Source organism: Littorina saxatilis, linkage group LG7 (genome assembly GCF_037325665.1).
Source record: "Littorina saxatilis isolate snail1 linkage group LG7, US_GU_Lsax_2.0, whole genome shotgun sequence".
Lineage (NCBI taxonomy): Eukaryota > Metazoa > Mollusca > Gastropoda > Littorinimorpha > Littorinidae > Littorina > Littorina saxatilis.
In genome coordinates this window covers 39,032,601-39,049,681 of record NC_090251.1, presented here as the reverse complement: position 1 = coordinate 39,049,681, position 17,081 = coordinate 39,032,601, and the positions used below count along the sequence as shown (strand labels likewise).

At 42.5% G+C, this 17,081-nt stretch overlaps 1 protein-coding gene across 1 annotated transcript; it reads right to left on the bottom strand.

Annotated features, from left to right (window-relative positions):
- Window positions 1–5,709: 5,709 nt before the first annotated feature.
- On the bottom strand, window positions 5,710–12,607 carry LOC138970195 (SH3 and cysteine-rich domain-containing protein 3-like). Its single transcript, XM_070342689.1, has 7 exons — window positions 12,553–12,607; window positions 11,751–11,798; window positions 10,539–10,690; window positions 10,020–10,102; window positions 8,362–8,413; window positions 8,012–8,155; window positions 5,710–5,811 (listed from the first exon to the last, which is right to left on the bottom strand). Exons 1-7 carry the CDS (start codon window positions 12,605–12,607, stop codon window positions 5,710–5,712), a joined length of 636 nt encoding a protein of 211 aa, XP_070198790.1.
- Window positions 12,608–17,081: the final 4,474 nt, after the last annotated feature.

Below are 17,081 nucleotides of genomic sequence, written 5' to 3'. Positions count from 1 at the left end.
CAACGTCAATGATAATGTGAAGCAACGATTGCATGGCCATTCAAACATGTAACGTTTGGCTCCAAACGAACACAACAATTGGCGATCACCGAAAATGCCCAAACATATCACAGGGTTTGTCACTGCGTTATACGGACACCGAGATCACACAGTCTTCAACCAACTATGTGCCTACCTACCTCTCAATGTTAAACATGAGTGTTTCGGTCAAATATATGTGTATTGGAAGATCTGCTTTCGTTCTCCCCAAGAAGTATACAAGAATATGCCCCGTTAGAAAAGATTTCAGAGAAACTCACTTCCGTATAATAAAAATAGAAATAAAATATCGTTCAATGTCAGTCACCATTTCCACGGCTCAAAGTGAAGCTTAACTTCAAAAATACAAAATAAAAATAAAACACGACATTTTTGAGGGAAGGTGTAGCCAAGGACCTGTGGCGTCATGCCTAAATAGTGCTCAAATTTATGAACCCGTTCTTGAGCAGAAGAAAAGGAGATCTTCACAATGTACGTTGGTTTTTGACCGAAACACTGTTGTTTGCTATTTGACCTATGCCCATTAAAGTATCCTTAACTTGTTGTGCCGATTCTAGGGTTTACAAAAGGAGTTCACGAGAAGGAAGGTATGTTTACATTTGACTAAAAAAAAGTCACAAAAGAGAAAAATCAACCCAAACAAAAAGTCTTTGGGCGTTACTTAGTTTAAAAACAGCATGACATGAAGTTACGCTTAGGACGCAATGTAAACTTTGCTGAACTTTTTTTAAATGCCCACTTGATCAATAAATAACAAGAAACAATAAAACAAACACAAAAGAATATCGAACCAAAACTGAACGACGCTTTCACAGTTGCTGGAAAACTCTTCTTTTACATTTAGTCAAGTTTTGACTAAATGTTTTAACGTAGAGGGGGGAATCGAGACGAGGGTCGTGGTGTGTGTGTGTGTGTGTGTGTGTGTGTGTGTGTGTGTGTGTGTGTGTGTGTGTGTGTGTGTGTGTGTATAGAGCGATTCAGAGTAAACAACTGGACCGATCTTTATGAAATTTTTCATGAGAGTTCCTGGGTATGATATCCCCAGATGTTCTGTTCATTTTTTTGGATAAATGTCTTTGATGACGTCATATCCGGCATTTTGTAAAAGTTGAGGCGGCACTGTCACACCCTCATTTTTCAATCAAATTGATTGAAATTTTGGCAAAGCAATCTTCGACGAAGGCCGGACTTTGGTATTGCATTTCAGCTTGGAGGCTTAAAAATTAATGAATGACTTTGGTCATTAAAAATTTGAAAATTGTAATTAAAATTATTTATTTATAATACGATTCAAAATTACGTTTATTGTATTCTTCATCATTTTCTGATTCCACAAACATATAAATATGTTATATTCGGATTAAAAACAAGCTCTGAACATTAAAAATATAAAAATTATGATTAAAATTAAATTTCCGAAATCGATTTAAAAACAATTTCATCTTATTTCTTGTCGGTTCCTGATTCCAAAAACATATAGATATGATATGTTTGGATTAAAAACACGTTCAGAGAGTTAAAAAGAATAGAGATATAGAAAAGCGTGCTATCCTCCTCAGCGCAACCGCTACTGCGCTTTTCTGGATTGTTAATTTCACTGCCTTTGCCACGAGCGGTGGACAGACGATGCTACGAGTGTACGGTCTTGCGGAAAAAATGCAATGCGTTCAGTTTCATTCTGTGAGTTCGACTGAGCTTGACTAAATGTTGTATTTTCGCCTTACGCGACTTGTTTTTTTTTTTTAAAGTGGTAAGATGAGAAAACCCACTCCTCACAGCATAATACATATTTTTGTTGTTTTGAGACCTTCTCATAAAAAATACTCATTTACCACTGACTGATAATTCTACCAACTATTATCACATGATATACATCCGATACTGACACCACACTGACCATGACATTGAAATAAAATGAGTGTTGAAAACCAACTAAAAGCTAACAATAACAACATAATCAGAAGACAACAACAACAGAATCATAAAATGAAATAAAACACTGAGAAAGTTGTGGCTGGCCCGCCAGCTTATCAGAGGAATAATTAACATATCAGATATTTTTAACGTGCACAACCGATATCTTCAAATTGCACCCCTGATATTTTCAAACTGCACAACTGATATCTTCAAACGGCACAACTCATACAACTAATATCTTCAAACTGCACAACTGATATCTTCAAACGGCACAACTCATACAACTAATATCTTCAAACTGCACAACTGATATCTTCAAACGGCCGAACTAATATCTTCAAACTGGACAACTGATATCTTCACATTGCCCGACTAATACCCACACGCATCCCTCAGTCCTCATTAGAAGTAACACAGTGCCACACATGAACACAATTGAATTCAAACAGTTTTGTTTTTATCGTCTGGCTGACAATGGCGAAATGTCTTCAAAACAAAATACGTTCTGTCGTGAAAATTATCCGGGCAAGTGCAAGCGGCTTTTATTTTCACCGTTGAAAATTAAAGGGAAAGGAGCCTCAACATTACTACTTAGTCACAATCAGGAACATTTTCACTGAATAAGGTAAGCGCTGTGTGCTCACATTAAATAGTCACTTTACGGCTGTTCCCCACTCTAGGTGATAAGTCTTTTTTCCTCAAGTATATGTGCAGGTGCACAGTGGTCACACTAAGTGATTTTTCAAACCCCCAAACATATTCACAAAAAAGTGTTGTCTTTGAACAAGTACCACACTCTCAAAAAATTGTTCAGAATTTCATGGTGTCTTCTCAACACTTTTCGAAACTTCTTCTGAGTGGTGTACACTCTCTAGATCCGAAGTGAGGGTCACACAGTTTCTGGAACACAGGTTCATTTTCTTCACACAGACAAACCAGAAACGTTAAGATACGCAGTCTGGCAGAACAGTATCATTCAAGCCTCAAGTCGACAGGAAGTCTTTTGATATTTGCTGTGAGCTTTGCATTGCAATACTAACCCAGTGCGAACAAATGCTACATTCTGATGAAACGACCATGAACAGTGTCGCTCAGCTGTCACCAACGTGAAACCAAAGTGAAATGAAAGCACATTTCATAAATGTGTAAACTTTCTTTTCATACTAAATAGCGGTTTCATAGGATGCTCTGACAGGTCTCCATAGAAGCTGATAGCTTCTTCATGTAAGAAGAAATCACTCCGTAACAGAATGATCTAAAACTTCTTCATCTGAGCAGTCTCAATGATAACAGCCGGGGTTTTTGCTCATTCAGGGACGCTCATCGTTTTAATAAATCCAGATGTCAGAACAGCGAAAAACTAGCAATCCTTATTTCATATTTCATAATTCAGCCTCGTGTTCAGTAATATTGTTTACAGGAAGAGAATGACGGTGTCCTTTTGCGATACACGGTGACAGGTAATGCCCTTTGTGAATTGAAGTAAAAACTCAGAAGAAGTGAAACGGCGCACTCGTTATATATCGTAAACAAATTAAAAAGAAAAGAAAACAAGAGGCGAAGCCATCAAGGCTCACGTAAGAAATCGACAAACAGTAACACAAACTCAATCACTCCGTCACACACACACACACACACACACACACACACACACACACACACACACACACACACACACACACACACACACACACACACAGAAAGAGCATAGGTGAAACTGTGCAAGAAAGCGAGACACTAGATCTAGATCTGTCTGTCTGCATGTAGCCTACTTACAAGGACACGACTGCCAACTAGTCTCGGCGCGCTCAAAATAATAATGACCGAGACTGTCAGTACTTCCTTCGCGTGACGTCTAACCCTCTTACGTCATAATGTGACGTCAATGTAATGTGACGTCTTCAAATGTTAGAGTTTCTACCACAGACATACACACGCACAGACGCACGCACGCACGCACGCACAGACAGACAAAGTTACGATCGCATAGGCTACACTTACGTGAGCCAAAAACGTTCAAAAGGACGAAGCTTTTGGCAAAAACGTGTTCGTCAGAGTACACACATTCAAGTCACTAACATCTACGATACTAGCCCACAAATCTGTCTGCACGTGACTGAGGGAGAGGAAGCCAGCACATATATGTAGACACCATCCAGCCATGACCATCCAGTTACCGGTATGCCAGGACCATCTAGTTGCCGGTATACCAGGACCATCCAGTTACCGGTATACCAGGACCATCCAGTTACCGGTATGCCAGGACCATCCAGTTACCGGTATGCCAGGACCATCCAGTTACCGGTATGCCAAGACCATCCAGTTGCCGGTATGCCAGGACCATCCAGTTACCGGTATACCATGACCATCCGGTTGCCGGTATGCCATGGGATGTTGAGCTTGGACATGATCAGTTCACAAATTACGCAAGTAAAAACTTTGTAACCTTTGGCAACACAGTGTGTACTTTTTGTTATCACAAAACTGATCACAGCCTGCATAATTATGCACTAGAACCACAGAAACCGTAAATATCTCGACAGTCTCTGTTGGAACCGGGGAAGTGACCCCCAGCACAATGGAAAATGGAAAACCTCATCCGGTAGACACGCCCACGTACACACACCCTTGTTTCAACGGCTCACTCAGATCCTGCCACACCGTGTTCACGTGGCATTAGGATTCATGCAAGTCTTCAAAGTGTTAGTTGAATGATACCCAGCAAACTAAACGCCTACCCTGTACATTGACAGCAGCATCAAGACACTGCGGAATCGACGCACAGAGTAATGTATGGATTCCATGCATAGTTCCAACCCAACCATGCTGACGATTAGCTTACAGCCCTCAACCATGACGGTCGCTGTCACCAGACGTGAAGCGAAATTGAGTCCCACCCAAATAGTCAGACGTACGCTTAATTTGAAGCCGGTGGAGATACGTCTCTTCAGAGGCCTACATAGTTCTTAACTGCACTTCATAAAGCTGAAGCAGGTTCGTGTTAGACACACACTACACTTCAAGCCGCTAAATGAACGCACTTTTAGAGTCCTACCTAAATCTTCACTGCACTTCACTGTGACAAAGCTGACGCAGGGGGTGGGACACCTACTGAGCCTGAGATAGACGCTAACTTTCTGGATGTAAGCGTTAGAAACACACTACACTTTAGGTCGCTGAGTGAACGCACCTTTTAGAGGCCTACCTAAATTTTCACTGCACTTCACAAACCTAACGCAGGGTTTGGTCACCTACTGACAGACGCTAAACTTGAAGCCGCTGGATGCACGTCTCCACTGCTCAGAGGTCTTCGCAGTACCCGCTAAACTGAAGCAGGTGTTAACACCTTCTGTGTCAAACACACACTAAATGTGGACCCGCTGGATGCACGTCTACTTTAAAGCTCTTCGCAGATTCCACTACACTAAAGCATGAGTTGGCACCTTCTGTATCAAACACACGCTAAATATGAAGCCGCAGGATGTAGGCGTCATTAGAGGTCGTCGCAGTTCCCACTGCACTGAAGCAAGTGTTGACCATGTCTGTGTCTAACACACACTAAATGTGAAGCCGCAGAATGTACTCCTCAGAGGCCTTCGCAGTTCCCGCTACACTGAAGCAGGTGTTGGCCCCTTCAGTTTCAAACACACACTAAACGTGAAGCCGCTGGATGCAGGTGTCCTCAGAGCGAAGTGTCTGACAATGGCTGTGACAGAAAGCCACAGAGAATCCTCCGACCTCGCTGTAGCTGTGCTAGACCTCCTGCAGGAACTGTACAGGCACCAAGCACTCCCTGTTGCTAGCGGAGCGCACGTGCATGTGACCATCCACCTCGGGCTCCACCTCGAAGACAATCTGCAACACACAACGTTTTGCTTTGAGTCCATCGTTTCGGAAGCCCCACCACTCCCCAATACCCTGCAAATATACGCTTTTTTACACCCCCGGTATAGGGGTGTGTATAGGTTTCACTCGATGTGTTTGTTTGTGTGTTTGTGTGTTTGTTTGTGTGTTTGTGTTCGCAAGTAGATCTCAAGAATGAACGGACCGATCGTCACCAAACTTGGTGAACAGGTTCTATACATTCCTGAGACGGTCCTTACAAAAATTGGGACCAGTCAAACACACGGTTAGGGAGTTATTGGTGGGTTAAAATTATACAAGGACTTATAGAGGCACACCCCCGTTGGTCAAAGGGAAATAACCATTCTCACTGCCACCAACTGAGAAGGTTATTTCCCTTGACGGGGGTGTTTTTCCTATCGGAGGAATTTCTTGTTTCTTAAGGGAAGACCCAAAACACCCCTTTTAAATGTTAAAATTTCAACACCTGGCCAGCCCCTGTACCCCTGTCTCATTTTGGCAGCCCCTTCCTCTCATACAATTAGCCTAGCCCTGAACTCTCACAAAAGTTCAAAAACCTATTTGTAAACCCAGGAACAGAAAAAAGGGAGAGTCACTGACCTCGTCCTTATGCAGACGTTTACCACCGAGGCTGCCTTAAGGTAACCTTAAACATGTATCCGCTCTGTCAACACCTTTTTGTAAAGCCAGAAAGACTAACAGTGTGAGAGTGACTGACCTGGTCTTTGTGTAGACCTATACCACTGAGGCAGTCATGGTCACAGAATTGTAATTCACGTCTCGTTTAACGTAACAGTCTATACCTATAGATCTCCTTGAACATGTACCTACTCAGTCAAACGTTCAAAACCTATTTGTAAACCCTGGAACATGAGGAAAACAATCACAATCTTTTAATTCACGATTCGTTTAATGTAACAGTCCAGTTATAGGTACTCTTAAACATGTATCTACTCTAAAGTTAAAAAAAACCTATTTGTAAACCCTGGACTGAACAGGAGGATAAAAATCACAATCTTTTAATTCACGACTCGTTTAATGTAACAGTCCAGTTATAGGTACTCTTAAACATGTATCTACTCAAAAGTTAAAAACCGATTTTTAAAACCAGGCACGAATTCTTGCCTGCTGACACACAAGTGAAGGACAAGCTCTACGGCCCTGTTGAGACCTTCGACGGACAGCAGTATTATGTCAGCAGGACCGGAATGCCTGTCTGAGCTAACGACGACGAAGAAGAAGAAACCCAGGAACAAAAAGAAAGTGTGAGAGTGACTCACCTGGTCTTTTTCGGACGTGTACCACAAAATTGTAATTCACGACTCGTTTGCCGTAAAATTCCCCTTTAGGTAACCTTAACTTAACCATGTATCTACTCTGGCAAAAGTTCATAACCTATTTGTAAAGCCAGGAACAAACAAAAAAAGTGTGAGAGTGACTTTGTGTAGACGTATACCGCTGCATGAGGCCGTCATGGTCACAACATTGTAATTCAAAACTAGTTTGCCGTAACAGTCCACCTTTAGGTACCCTAAAACATGTATCTACTCTGGCAAAAGTTCAAAATCTAATTGGGAAGCCAGAAATAAAAACAAAAGTGTGGGAGTGACTGACCTGGTCTTTGTGTAGACGTATACCGCTGAGGCCGTCATGGTCACAACATTGTAATTCAAAACTAGTTTGCCGTAACAGTCCACCTTTAGGTACCCTAAAACATGTATCTACTCTGGCAAAGTCCTTTGTCGCTGCCCTACACGCCACCAGGCGTGAAAGGCAGTAAGTAAGTAAGTACTCTGGCAAAAGTTCAAAATCTAATTGGGAAGCCAGAAATAACAAGAAATTCCTCCGAGGTAGGAAAAACACCCCCGTCCTTACCATTCTCACTGCCACCAACTGAGAAGGTTATTTCCCTTTGACCATTAATATGTCCCTCTATAAGTCCTTGTAGAATCTTAGTCCACCAATAACTCCCTAACCGTGTGTTTGACTGGTCCCAATTTTTGTAAGGACCGTCTCAGGAATGTATAGAACCTGTTCACCAAGTTTTGGTGACGATCGGTCCGTTCATTCTTGAGATCTATATGCGAACACAAACACACACACAAACAAACAAACAAACAAACACATCGACCGAATCCTATACACACCCCTATACCGGGGGTGTAAAAACAAAAGTGTGGGAGTGACTGACCTGGTCTTTGTGTAGACGTATACCGCTGAGGCCGTCCATCTCCGTCAGGTTGATGGTGCGCACCACCTGGTAGATGTGCTGCCCCTCCTCGATCTTCAGCACGTACTTGGCTGGGAAGTAGCCCGACTTGCCGTTATACTTGCCCTGCTTGCCCGGAGCGGCACACACAAAGACGTCATGTTTAGAGACGTAAGGTTCCAGAATCAAGATGAAATCTTCTTGTTATTGTTTGTCTATTATACATGTATATGCTAACTGTACAGACCCACACTGCTCTGAATGTTTTAATTGTACACGTATTTAATGAAACAAACTACTAAAGTGAAATCAAAGTAGCAGAAGCCACTCACCTTCCACCAGTCAGGATCTGAACTGTTGCTGACTGCTATCCGGGTGCCTGCCCTGCACACATAAAAAACCCACCATGACTAATCGACATTTTAGTTCATAAGCTAATTATTAATGTATTCCTTTTCCCCAATCCAAACTCAAACCTAAACGTAAAGGTCCAACAATCATCCACATTCCTCCATGAACAGAGAGTTCCTGAGCCCTCCTTGCCCAGTACGCCAGATGATACCGCAAGAAAGGAACTACATTGCAAGAGTCAAAAGCTTTGAGTTTCACGTACGAATTTCATAAGCCAATCTGTCTGTAGCCATGACAAAAACACAACTGCTGACTAAATGTGACCCTCCACCACGAAATGAGTCGCATGTCACCTCGCGCGGTTCTGCGCTAGGCTTAATATAAGTCCGGGGAGTGTCTGGTAACAGTGTGAGGGTCACCTTAGTCACAGGCTTATAACTCAAACAGTTTTCGCTCTTTTCTAAAACGGTTTTCACCACTGGATAGAGCACAAAAAACTCTTTAGGAAAATGTAAAACTTTGAAAATCTTGCAAAGATGACATGCGACTCATTCCGTGGTGGAGGGTCACATATAGCCATTTAACCAGTCTGCTACCTTTGCTGGTCCCTGCACAAACGAACTATAAGCTTTTTTGCTTGAGTTCGTGTACTCGTTACACACTATTATTTGTTTCATGTCTTATTTTGTTTACACCAACAAACGAAAGAAATCTACAAGAACTACTCATCCCACAATAACACTCGGCCAGTTCGTAAAAGGCATATTTAGCAACCACCCATCTCACCAAAAGCTCGTGCAGCTAAACGTAAAGCAATCGATCGACCGTGTTGCTTCTATGCAGATTGTATAGAAAAGCGCGAATCTCCGACTTTTAGAGGTAAAGATGAATCAAGACTTTTTATAACTATTCACATTTTTAGGTGCATCACAGTAAAAGGTAGAAGGTTCCGTATTAAAAATTCAGAGTCTTTCACAGTCGGTAATTTAAATCTGGTTAAAGGCACAGTGCAGCTCACAGCCTTCGTTTTGCGTTTTTGTTGCAGCTGAGTGCATTTACAGTTCAAAAATCCTCCTATGGTAGTAAAACAAACCCAAAACTATCCAACGACGACATCTGTGAAGCTCCACAGTTTCTTGTTCACGCGAGTGCATAAATTAACCTAGTTATTACGTGGTGTTTGGTCGGAGTTCGATTCAACTGAGTGATTCCGGCCTCCATTTTGTTTTACACAAACTCATGATGACGTCTGACATAGTTTGCTAGTGACGTGTCTTTTTGTGCATGATGTGGTGATCTACCTGATCTAAATTTAGATCCAAAAATAGGTCAAGACCAGCCGGGTCCGAGTACGAAATTAATTCGTAAAAAAATCGCAGTTCTTGACTCTTTGGGTGCAAGTCAATGAAACTTGGTAGTTCTTCTAACGGATAGCTGCCTGAGGTATGACTAAAAGCCCCAGGGGCTCCGTGCACCTGGATTTGACAAGTTCAGTACCTTTAAACATCTTAATCTCTTTTTGAACAGTCAAAAAAGTCTTGTCGGGGGATGATTCGGAATAAAACCTTTAGAGTGTGTGCACTGTTATGTTTGTCACAAAAATAATAAGCTAATGATGAAGAATTGTGTGCGGGCTTACCTGAGATCCATGTCATCCTTCTCCTTGCCTCGGAAGTGATACAAGACGATGTAACACTCAATGTCCTTCTTCTTCGTCTTCTGCTATTATCACAGAAAGAGTAGAGTGAGGATACTGTTAACTCTGTGGTGTGTGTGTGTATGTGTGAATGTTTGTCTGTGTGTATGTGTGTGTGTGCGTGCGTGTTTGTGTGTGTGTGTGCGTGCGTGTGTATGTGTGTGTACTTGAATGCGTGTGTATGTGTGTGTGCCAGCGTGCGTGTGTGTGTGAGTGCGTGCGTGCGCGCGCGTGTGTGTGTGTGTGTATATATGTGTGTGTATATATGTGTGTGTGTGTGTGTGTGTGTGTGTGTGTGTGCGTGCGTGTGCATGTGCGTGCGCGCTCGCGTGTGTGTGTGTGTGTGTATGTGCGCGTGCGTGCGTGCATGTCTGCGTGCGTGACTGAGTGCGTGCGTGCGCGCGCGTGTGTGTGTGCTTGAGTCTCACCAATGAGTCCCACTAATGTGTCTCATCCACTTACCGGTGAGCCGTGCGGGGAGAGACTGCGGTGCCGGATCTTCCTGTCCTCGATCTCCAGGGAGCTGGATCGCGTGCCCCACCCCAGGCGTTTCTTGGCAGCGCCCCCACTCGAGCTTGCCGACACGTGCATCGTCTCCGACGGACTGGTGGAGCCTGTTGTCACACACAAGTAGGTCAGTTACTTGATGCATTGGTCTTATATGTGTGGGTGGGTTATGACATTGCTGATTTATGATTCTGATTCCACAAATACAGATTTTTTACCATGTGTTATTACACGACTGGATACACCTTAACATGTATCTCTCACGGGTTTTTATTGGACAAAGGATAAGGACATCCTCTGTTTGGATACATACACACACTCAACAGCTGGCCTGCTTAATATGCAGATAGGAATGTTCTTTTTGCTGAATTAATTCGCAGATTGACATAGGTGTCGGCTACAAAAATAATTCAGCTGGAAAGTCTAAACCATCTCACCCACCCGATCACGAAACTCGAGCTAACCACACCATTAGACATGGACATTTTCACTCTACTTATGTGGACATTTTCACTTTACCTATGTGGACAATTTCACTCTACTTATGTGGACATTTTCACTCTACTTATGTGGACATTTTCACTTTACCTATGTGGACATTTTCACTTTACCTATGTGGACATTTTCACATTACCTATGTGGACATTTTCACTCTACTTATGTGGACATTTTCACTCTACTTATGTGGACATTTTCACTCTACTTATGTGGACATTTTTCACTCTACTTATGTGGACATTTTCACTCTACTTATGTGGACATTTTCACTCTACTTATATGGAAATGTTCCCTCTACTTATATGAACATTTTCACTTTACCTATGTGGACATTTTCACTCTACTTATGTGGACATTTTCACTCTACTTATGTGGACATTTTCACTCTACTTATGTGGACATTTTCACTCTACTTATGTGGACATTTTCACTCTACTTATGTGGACATTTTCACTCTACTTATATGGACATTTTCATTTTACTTATATGAACATTTTCACTCTACATATATGGAAATGTTCACTCTACTTATGTGGACATATTCACTCTACTTTTATGAACATTTTCACTCAACATATATGGACATTTTCACTCTACTTATGTGGACATATTCACTGTACTTAATTTGTTGCCATCACTAAAAGCAGAGACACTAGGCCCAATACCCACCTCTTCGTGTCACACCCCGCGCTGTGTCTCCGGGGGGACCACCTGGACCTGGCAGAAGAGGTCAACATCAACATCAAGAACACTCAGTGAAGAAAACACAACACCAACCACAACAACATTACGTGTAAGGTAACGGAGGGGGAGAGAGATGTAAAAAGGTGGGGGGTTGGGGTGGGTGGCGGTTGGGATGGGTGGCGGTTGGGATGGGTGGCGGTTGGGGATGCGGGTGGGGGTCAAGGGAGGAGTCACTCAGTGGGAGGAGTGGGGGACAGAAATGACTACCAGAAAAGGGTCAAACTGTGAGTGTCCGAGACTCCCGGAAGGTAACTATTTTGTACGGCACAGGAGCCTCGGATGGATGGGGATAGGATGGGGCAGAGCAGGACAGAGGAGGAGAGCAGACGAGCATGACTACTACATGTAGAACAGGGGACAAACCAAGGAAACGACAAAGACTTCAGCCCGGTTGGCACCCAGTTCCCTTGAAACATGCAGATCTGCATATAAAATTCCCACCTGCACAGGAAGGGGAGCTTTCAGACCTTTTGGAATTAAAAAAATCTCAAGAATGTTAATAAAAAACAAGAATGACTATTGCTTCAAAGTCACATTAGCAGAAGATTTCTTCGTTCTATTTCTACTTATCTACCTGTGTAAGGTAGGTCTTCTATGTTCAAGCCAAAATAACCCTACCACTTGAACTTATGCCCAGAGTCAACACCCTGGTTGTGTCCTGCGTAGGATTTGATTTTCGTTTTCTGTTTCCTGAATTAACTTTTTATTGGTGGAAATTATGATGTACCTTTAGCTTCACCTGCCCAACTTTTCTTGAAGTGAAACAAGTGACACAGTGTCATGTTTACTTGTTGAAAGGTTATGCTGATCTCACGATCCTAGTCTCCAAAAGAAAACACTTGTTTTCGACCAGAAGTTTGAATTTATAACAAAGGCAAGTGTGTATTCAAGGACTCCAACCCCCAAGTGCACTCGTGTTTGTGTGTGTGTGTGTGTGTGTGTGTGTGTGTGTGTGTGTGTGTGTGTGTGTGTGTGTGTGTGTGTGTGTGTGAGTTTTTGATGTCTTTTTGCACGAGTGGGCTTTCACGTGTATGGATGTCCCGCCCCCTCCCCTCCCTGCCATTTTAGGCATTCTTGCTTCGTTTCCAAAAACGTGGGGGGGGGGGGGGGGGTGGAGGAGGATGGGTTGAAAGGGAGGGAACGTTAGCACCAACGTTATGCCAGTGAAATATGAAATGCACAAAATCCGGGCGTTCTCCATCGCATCTCTTTTTTTAGGTATTGCATAATAAACGACATGAACTTGGTAGTGTTTGTTTTCTAAATCCCAAGAACTGGTGCAATGATGTCAAATTTGCTGTCGAATTAGTTTAAATTATTCTGATAAATAACAAAAGATTTTCCGGTGTTGACAGACATTATAACAAGTCGCGTAAGGCGAAAATACAACATTTAGTCAAGCTGTCGAACTCACTGAATGAAACTGAACGCAATGCAATTTTTCAGCAAGACCGTATACTCGTAGCATCGTCAGTCCACCGCTCGTGGCAAAGGCAGTGAAATTGACAAGAAGAGCAGGGTAGTAGTTTCGCTGAGAAGGATAGCACGCTTTTCTGTACCTCTCTTCGTTTTAACTTTCTGAGCGTGTTTTTAATCCAAACATATCATATCTATATGATTTTGGAATCAGGAACCGACAAGGAATAAGATGAAAGTGTTTTTAAATTGATTTCGAAAATTTAATTTTGATCATAATTTTTATATTTTTAATTTTCAGAGCTTGTTTTGAATCCAAATATAACATATTTATATGTTTTTGGAATCAGAAAATGATGAAGAATAAGATGAACGTAAATTTGGATCGTTTTATGAATTTGTTTTTTTTTACAATTTTCAGATTTTTAATGACCAAAGTCATTAATTAATTTTTAAGCCACCAAGCTGAAATGCAATACCGAAGTCAGGCCTTTGTCGAAGATTGCTGGGCCAAAATTTCAATCAATTTGATTGAAAAATGAGGGTGTGACAGTGCCGCATCAACCGTTTTACAAAAAGCCGGATATGACGTCATCAAAGGTATTTATCGAAAAAAAGAAAAAAATGTCCGGGGATATCATTTCCAGGAACTTTCATGTCAAATTTCATAAAGATCGGTCCAGTAGTTTGGTCTGAATCGCTCTACACACACACACGCACAGACACACAGACATACACATACACCACGACCCTCGTCTCGATTCCGTCTCTATGTTAAAACATTTAGTCAAAACTTGACTAAATGTAAAAACGACTCTGCTGAGAGAGAAAGGGGAGTTAAGTCTGTTTTTTTGCAGACCAGAATAATTTTCCTCGAGGTCAGCTACAGGACAGAGCATGTCACAAAATCTCCCCATATATTTTAACTTGACTCCGTAAACAGGAGAAACAATCACACAAGATTGATTGCAGCTTCGCGACAGATATAACTTGACAGCGAATTCACAATAAATGACTTCTTGATATCGCGTTACAGTTTGTAATCAGACATTATTATTGTCTCTTTACCGCAGACGTTAAGACAGATGACAATGTCATGATTTGTATATCGTGTGTGTGTGTGTGTGTGTGTGTGTTTTTTGGAATTGTAAAGCGCTTGGAGCTGTGAATTCGGGACATGCGCTTTAGAAAAGTGATTTATCATTATTATTATTATTATGACATCCTGCGTACACTCATCCGGTCAGTCGCCATTGTGTTTATCAGGGCTAAAGGCAATTTTTCAAGGCACACCCCTTCCCGTAAAAACAGTTCGGCTTACCTTCTCAGATTTGTTCAAGCTTTACATGGGGTAATGCCGTGCCTACACTTGGACACACACCACTGATAAACACCATGTGCTCACTCTGATTTCTGCTATCTGTCTGAGTGGAAAGATCCTCATGATTATCCCATGCGAAAGTTTGGACAAACCTGGGAACCCCGATTTTGCATTATTATACTTTTCAAGTTTTAAACTTTGTGCATTTACAGATAATTGAGTGTACTCCACAAACATAGCATTTGAAACTTTGGAGCATGCTGTGCACGTGTTCATTGCACACGCTGCGATTTTCCTAAGATTTACCCTGTCACACGGGCGACTGAGTCTGAGAAAATAGCTAAGATAAAGCTACGACTCTGTCTTATGAGATTCTCTCGTAGCTTTAAGCGATAGAACTTGTCCTATCCCCGCGAGACTGTCGTATGGCAATCAGAATGCGTCGTTGCGGCCTTCACGCCGCCGTGACTTGAAAAAATGGCGGACAGTGGCGGACAGCGTCTCTTCGTCGATTCAAAACTTTTTGGACGAACAGTTTTTTACTCAGATATAAAGCCACGTTTCAGGCGTATTCAGCGTTCGGGAACCATTCATTGCAACAGTCTGGGAACTAACTTTCTCGCAAAGGCATAATGCTGAAAGGTAATTTTCAGAAAGGTAGAGCGATGTTCGAACATTAGCGTCTGCTCTCGCACCGCAGCGCATTTGCCGTGTTCACTCAGTGACACGTCAATGCCGCCCCGCTCGCGTGGAGTTATCGTTCGTCACTGAATCGTTCATCGTGTGACGGGTCAATGGCTTACGATTTGATCTGCGATCGGTTCAAGATCGAATCGCGGGAATAAATCTCACGATTGAATCGCCTGTGTGACGCCAACATGGAAAAACGCAAATGGCGGTGATTTCGCGCTTTGTACTGATCATTTGCTATCATCTGGTCAATTCTTATGGCACCAGTAACATGTTTATCACTAAACGGGGAGACTACGCGTCACTTGACGAACAAGAGAGTTGAAAAACTGGCGTGTGAAAATACTGGATCGGTTTCGGGATGCGCCTGTGAAGAAAAGTAGACTCGGATTTTGTTTCGCCATATTCTTATTCTGGAGAAGAAAAAAAAGGATTCCCAGTTCTGCGGCTGGACACTGATACCGACGTAGAATATCGTGCACACGGGAACGAAGATGTCTCCAATTGATTTGGACATCGAATTAATAGAAATCATTTCATTCTGTCCTACGCAGTGCACGGCTTACGATTATAAATGTCCACCTACCACAAAAGCATAATTATAACCAATTACACCACCAAGGCTGTCTGTCATTGTTATTTTCCGAGCAAAGTTAAAAAAAAAAAAAGACTTTAGGCCGAAGCTGACACATAAGAACACTCTAGGGAGAGCAAAATCTTTTATTCTGGGGAGAACACAATCTTGATTTCCGCGGTCAGGGTATAATTATGGAGTGGGCACCAACAGAGAGCAGAAGTCCTTGAGAACTTTGGGAACCAGAGATGGAAACCGGAAAATATTTCTGGGTTGGAGTGTGGGCGTGGGGAGAGTGTGGAGGTGGGGGTGAAGAGAGAGAGAGAGGGGGAAGTTAGAGAGAGAGAGAGAGGGGGGAAGTTAGAGAGAGAGAGAGAGAGAGAGAGAGAGAGAGGTCAACATCCACACACGCACAGAGGTCACTTACCCCTATAAATCCTTGACCTTTACCTTACCGGACAAGTGGACGTGCTCTCTCAGTTTTCGCTGGTGCAAAGTGAAACCAGCTGATTTCCATGGAAACAGAGACTCACACACAACAACATGTGGCGGACAAGTACATCACAACAGGCAAAAGGTGATAAACGAGAAGGTGCGAAGGTGAAAGGAGAGGATGCAAGAGTGTGTGTGTGTGTGTGTGTGTGTGTGTGTGTGTGTATGTGTGTGTGTGTGTGTGTGTGTCTGTGTGTGTGTGTATGTGTGTGTGTGTATGTGTGTGTGAGACAGAGAGAGAGAGAGACAGACAGACAGACATACAGACAAAGACAGAGAGTCCAGCATAACTTTAAAAGAGATCTGAGAGATCTGAGAGAGAGAGAGAGAGAGAGAGAGAGAGAGAGAGAGAGAGAGAGAGAGATTTGTTTGTTTGTTTGTTTGCTTAACGCCCAGCCGACCACGAAGGGCCATATCAGGGCGGAGAAGAGAGAGAGAGAGAGAGAGAGAGAGAGAGAGAGAGAGAGAGAGAGAGAGAGAGAGAGAGAGAGAGAGAGAGAGAGAGAGAGAGAGAGAGACAATGACAATGACAAATTCTTTATTTACGAGGGTAGGCCGTAGTGGCTTAAGCAAACAGTTTTTTTTTTTACATCCAGCTCTCGCCCATGGGAGGATTTAATCTAATGATAATACGTTTTAAAAATGTTGGAATATCAATTAAAGAAGTAATAAAAACAAACGATGAACAAGCAAACGATTAACAGACTAAACAAAACAAACAAAATAAATACACATACAGAGAGAGAAGGGGAGAGACAGAGTA

What these genes read in the sequence shown, in the direction of transcription:
- LOC138970195 (XM_070342689.1), bottom strand. Translation starts at nt 12,607, where the DNA reads ATGACACTGTGTCACTTGTTTCACTTCAAGAAAAGTTGGGCAGGTGAA. An exon ending in TTGGGCAGGTGAAGCTAAAG is followed by an intron (nt 11,799 to 12,552) that starts GTACATCATAAT and finishes CTCTTCTGCCAG; the next exon opens with GTCCAGGTGGTCCCCCCGGA. An exon ending in TCTCCCCGCACGGCTCACCG is followed by an intron (nt 10,103 to 10,538) that starts GTAAGTGGATGA and finishes CTGTGATAATAG; the next exon opens with CAGAAGACGAAGAAGAAGGA.